Below are 5,770 nucleotides of genomic sequence, written 5' to 3' on the forward strand. Positions count from 1 at the left end.
TTCCTCCTTGATGTAGAGTGCTACTCCTCCACCTTTCCTTCCTATCCTGTCCTTCCTGTATAGCCTATAGCCCTTGACACTCACCGCCCAGTCATGCGATGAGTCCCACCACGTTTCTGTGATCCCCACTATGTCAGGGCTGGTGACAGCTAGGAGGAGGGCGAGTTCCTCCTGCTTCTTCCCCATACTTCGAGCATGTATTTAAAATCTTACTCAAACAACATCTTTCTGCATGAAAGATACAGCATAAAATTTAATGATATTAAAATGCTGTCCATATCATAGTCCTTTCTGTTATGTCAGGAACTATAGGAATCTTCTAAAGTGACTTATTCTGAATATATTTAATAAGTAGGGGTGAGCCTTTCGGCAGGTTTGCCACAAGGTGATCCCTGCACCTTCTGCATGCCATCTGAGGTGTTGCTCTGCCTTTTCTCACTGCTGTATTTATTGTTGTGCTCCCTGTTCCCTCCCTAATCTCCTGCAGGCCACACACAGAGGCTGCCTATGCCATTTGTGGCACCCATGCCACAGGTTGGCCACCCCAGATTAAATGATGCCCAGAATTTATATTAAATTGCAAGATTGCACCATGGATGTGCTATATATTTTCTGGAAATATAGTGATTGCTCCAGGGCAGCCTGACATGATAGAACTTGTAGCATAGACACTTCACTTGTACTACTTCAGGGACAGAAGAAAAATTTAGGATGGTTGCCTAATGTGTAGGGCTTAATGTAGCCTTCAGTATATCACCATCCCAGCATGGTTTTAATTTCCATTTATAATCAAGTGGCAAATTTTGCTCTTTGTCTTTTGTAAGCCTGCCATGCAATTGTACTGAACAAGTTGGGGCAGGATTGCAGAATGCTGGAGGTTAAAAAAAAAAAAAAAAAAAAAATCTTTCTGTATTACTGCTTCGACCCCCAAATCAGTCCTTCTACCAGCTTTTCACTTCTAGTTAACTCAGGTAGTCATTTTTGTTGAGCAAATTTCTGTCAATAATAGAAATGTGTTTTATCCATTCAAAGACTGCTTCCACATTTGCTTGATTATTTGACAGTGAAACTACTAATTGTATTGTGTTCTTTCAAAGACAATTGTCATAATGTCTCCTTTTGGAGCAAGGACATTGTTAGTGCCTGTCATTAGTCCAGCAGTTAAAAGTCTCTGGATGATCAACAAGAATTAAAATATTGCTCATTTGATAAGTGGCAACAAGTTTTCATTTTGTCACTTAAAGCATCCCATATCATGTTAGGCATACACTTTGCTTAAAACGAAGTTGGTTGGGCAAACTATACATCTTTAAGAGTGAGGTAACGTGTTTTTTGTTTTCCTCCTATCCAGGTTTTTGAAAAGTTTAACTATTAGACCTTGGGGTATGAAAGAAGATCCTAGGTAATTGGCTGGTTCTGCCTCAGCAGCAGATTGAATGCAGGCCTCTGTTTCTAGATTGCTTCCAGAAAACAAGTTTTCAGGTAAGAACTGTCCGTGGTTGTGTAGTTATTTGGTTATAGTTTCTTTAGTAACTAATGCATATTTTATGTATTCTGGCAGCATTCATTACAGAAACACAATTAAGTGGGTTATTTGGCCCACAGGACTAATATGTACACTGTTAAAACAGAAACATGAATTCTGTCCATGCTTCTGCTCAGTCTTTTTAACTATCTCAGGAGTGTTGAATTTGTTTGTTTTGTTCTTCCCATTCTTCCCTCTCCCCAACTTATACCTTGATCTTTTCTGTTCTCATTCCCCACTCCTGTTACCTGTTCTCCAGGTTCATCCACCACACATCTGGGTTTTGTTATAGGTTATGTGATTAAAACTAACAAAGTACTAAACTAAATGGATTTAAGTTGATAGTGTCCATTTAATACCTAATTTGTTTATGTTCTTTTTGATTGCTTGTTGTCCATGACTGATTCCATAAGCTACTTTTTTCTATGAGCTAGTCCTGGTATTTTATTCATTCAGAGAAAATTGTGAACTCTGTGGAGCAGAGAAATTGTTTAAGGTTGAGTAGACGGTCAGTGGGGGAAGGCATTCCAGCACATTGTATGTGTGTAGTCTGATTTCACAGATTGTACTAAACTGTATGTTTAAGAAATTGATTTTGTTGTGTTACTTAGCCTGCAACACATGCTGGAAAGTATAAAACTTCAACTTTAAGTTTTAGGAAAAAATCTTCATGATTCAAGTATTATATATAAATAAATATAATGTATGTATATCAATAAAATTACTTGTATAACAAATATTTTAAACTATATATATGTATATATCGATGTTATATATATGCTGTTTTGAATATTGCTAAATCAGATGCATTTAATGTCTTTCTTCAAAATATGCTTAATTTTTATGACAAAAGCAAATGATGCCATATGAATTTTAGCAGATCCTTTAGTTTTTATTTTTTAAACAAATTTATAATGTTTTTATATCTTACAGATAATCCAATGGCTGACCAAAGGATGGATATTTCTTCTACAATTAGTGACTTTATGTCACCTGGTCCCACTGACCTAATTTCCAGTTCTCTTAGTACTTCAGGAATGGATTGCAACAGGAAAAGGAAAGGAAGCTCTACTGATTATCAGTAAGCATGTTTTTTTCTTAATTTAGCCTAGTTTAACATAGTTTAAAGAGTACCTATTTTCTATCCAATTACAATTGATTTAAAGAAATGTTGCTTTTTTACATACTGAAAATGCTTTGTTCCTCAGAAATGGGGGAATTCCTGGCTTTATAATAAAATAAAATAATCTATAACTAGTGTGTATGGGTTAAAAGAGGTCAGATCTGGAATTTGGTAAGGATTGATTATCTATCATGGTCCTCCAACTGGTGTAATGTTTCTGGGGTATTACTGGGGAGAGGCTGAAACAAAACAGAAGTATTTTTCTAGTAGACCTTTTCTCTTAATTTTATTTTTGACAAAGCATTTGAAAACTGCTTAAAGTCTAGGTGTGTTAAGTGTCCTAGTGAAGACGGATTAGTTGGCAGAATATATATGAGGTGTTCTGAGTGGTCATCAAATAACTACACTTTCACGTGGCAGTCACTAATGTATGCATGTACCTGGAGAATATGTATATTTTAGACATGGGGATGTTCATATAATTTGTTTTTAGAAGTACTCCAGTTTCACATTCTAACCTTCCTTTAAAGCATAAAAAAATAGATAACAACATTACATAGAGGAAAAAATAAAAGATACATTTTAAAAACAATTTTCTTTCTGTTTCTAGAACATACGAGTTGGATCCATAGTATTTGCTTTGCTTATCAAAGATGCATAAAGAAGTGTTGTTATATAACCTTTTTAATGTGAAGTGTTTTGATCACAGCCATACAATACATCATTCCATGAGCCTAGATTCATACCAGATGTCTTTTTTGTTTCTTTGCTCTCACTAATGTTCTGTGATTTTTTTCATCTGGAGGCCTAGGTAAAACAAAGGCATGAGCAAAGCACTCAAGTTAGGAGGATGTTGCTCCACCTGTTAGTTCTCACACAAAATGCTTGTTAAATCCCTTTTCTACCAGCATCATCAGTAATATAGGAATTGTGGCTTACAGTGGATGTATGAAGCTGGAAAACTATATCTTATCTCTTATATTTAAAGCGATATGTCTACCTAGTAAGTGGAAACAAGAGAATAGATTAAAAGGCAGAAGCAAAGCAAGGAATGTTCCCCCTTTTCCCCAGACATTTAATTTCTACCAGTATGCTGTACGAGGAACCTTACGTGATTTAAGAGTACATGTTTTTGGTTCCTTCTCAGAGTCTGAAGTCTGGTAATGTGAACAAAAGAAATTTTTTTGCAATAGGTCATCTCTTGCTTAATCAGCTGCTTTGCTGAACCATTACAATTCATTGTTCTTGACAAAACATAAATGTCTTTCATTCAAAAAGAGAAAGATTTAACGATGGAACTGAGTCACTAAAAATAACCCCTCTCCTTTTAAGTTAAGAAAGGGTTTTTTAAAGTCAAAATCAAGGAGCTGCCATCTAAGCTTAGCTTCACATATTTGCCCTAGGAAGTCATAGACTGACTCATTATTAGGAAAGAGGAGGTTTTAGTAATCTGTACCAGATACATAGCTAATCTGCATTCTTGCTCTCCAAGACTAACCCAAGGCTGTGTAAAAAACAGTCTGTTTATCCATAGTAATACAAAGACTAGGTATGCAATAACTGATATAAGGTCTTGTCTGTTAGTAACATGGCCTGCTTACAAACATTAAAAAAAAAAATGGGGCTTTACTTTAAAAGTCTGTGTGCCCCTGCACTGAGCCCTGTGCATGCCCAGAAGAGGCATCACGTTAGTTGGACCCAGCTTGCCCAACGTCTGTATAGATAAGGTGCTTCAAGGGGGCTTTTTGGGGCACTTTTATCTAATAGCTGATTGAATCTGCTGTTTAATAAGTGCCAAAAAGTCCTGCTGAAGCACCTGATCTATACAGACACTATAGAGTTGGATTGAAGTAACATGCTGCTGCTTCAGGCAAAGCATTTTTTTTGGTGGTTTGGGTGGCAGGTGAGGTCTGCAAGCAGCCACAGTGACTTGCTTATGTAGTATATCCCTTTTGCATAATTCTGCAGTTTTTTTTCTTCTTAAAACCTCAAACCTGATGTTGGAATATTCGTTTTCTTCAGACAATTTTAGTTCATACTGAGCATGCCAGTTAGGAAATGAGTTAAGAGACTTTTTAGGATTTGAGGACACCATTTCTACTTTACAAGAACCTAAATTCAAAATTCTTGTCAGCCCTTTGAGACTGGACATATGTATATTCTGTATATGTGTCCTCCTGAATATTTATCAAGCCAGCTTTGTCCTGATCTCATCAAATTCAACTTTCTCTAGAACAGTGGTGCTTAATGTCCACCTCATAAGACAGATCTGGCCCTCAGAGCTGTGTCATCTGGCCTGGTGGTCTCCCCATGGATCTGGAAATTTGATAGTGGGGGAATGGTGGCAACATCAATTTTTGCTCTCCTGCTGCCAAATTTCCAGACCTGTGGGGAGCCTTGTGGGCTGGATGGCATGTCCCTGTGTACAGGATCAAGCCAGTTCACGGTCAGGCCAAGACACAGAGTCAATCTGCAGCCATATCTTACATACAGCGGCAGGCCATGTATGAGGTTGGGCCATCATGCAGCTAGATCCAGTACATGGCCATTGTGTGGCTAGATCAGTGTGGCAGGGGGCACACCCAGGGACAGGTCTCATGCTGGCCCACGCACTTGCCTCCTATGGGGCAGTGTGCCCAGTCTCACTTGCCATGACTTTGCTGTTCCCATAAACTCGAGGTATAATGCAGGAGGCTGCCCATGTCCTGCCCCAATGCCAGCAGGTGCTGTCTGCGGCCCCAAACCTCCCCTGCACCACAGCCCATGCCCACATCACGACAGGTGCTCCAGGGTCTCACAGGGACTCTCCCTCCCTCCCTGGAGTAGCAGGTTATTGTGCTTAATCTTTAGACCTTTCTTTCGAACTGGCCGAGGTCATTGCAAGTCCCCTGGCACAACTTTATGAGCACTCGTGGTGCTCTGGTGAGGTACTGGAGGACTGGAAGAGGCCCAACGTGGTCCCCATCTTCAAAAAAAGGCAGGAAGGAGGACGCGGGAAACTATAGGCTGGTTAGTCTCACCTCGATCCTAGGAAAGTTGTTCGAGAAAATTATGCTGGCACACATCCAGGAGGGGCCAGCAGGGGACTGCATGCTTAGGGGCAACCAACATGGGTTCATCAG

At 39.1% G+C, this 5,770-nt stretch overlaps 1 protein-coding gene across 4 annotated transcripts in view; it reads left to right on the forward strand.

The window, feature by feature from the left end:
- ARNTL (aryl hydrocarbon receptor nuclear translocator like) overlaps window positions 1–5,770 on the forward strand; it is an 84,747-nt gene that overhangs the window by 36,757 nt on the left and 42,220 nt on the right. For all 4 annotated transcript variants that reach the window (XM_019551477.1, XM_019551476.1, XM_019551475.1 and 1 more), the window contains exons 2-3: window positions 1,352–1,482; window positions 2,459–2,606. In XM_019551477.1, coding sequence (XP_019407022.1) covers window positions 1,437–1,482; window positions 2,459–2,606 — 194 coding nt within the window. In that variant the 5' untranslated portion in view covers window positions 1,352–1,436. The remainder of the gene's footprint in view (window positions 1–1,351; window positions 1,483–2,458; window positions 2,607–5,770) is intronic.

This window comes from Crocodylus porosus, unplaced genomic scaffold (genome assembly GCF_001723895.1).
Source record: "Crocodylus porosus isolate Cpor-Errol unplaced genomic scaffold, CroPor_comp1, whole genome shotgun sequence".
NCBI lineage: Eukaryota > Metazoa > Chordata > Crocodylia > Crocodylidae > Crocodylus > Crocodylus porosus.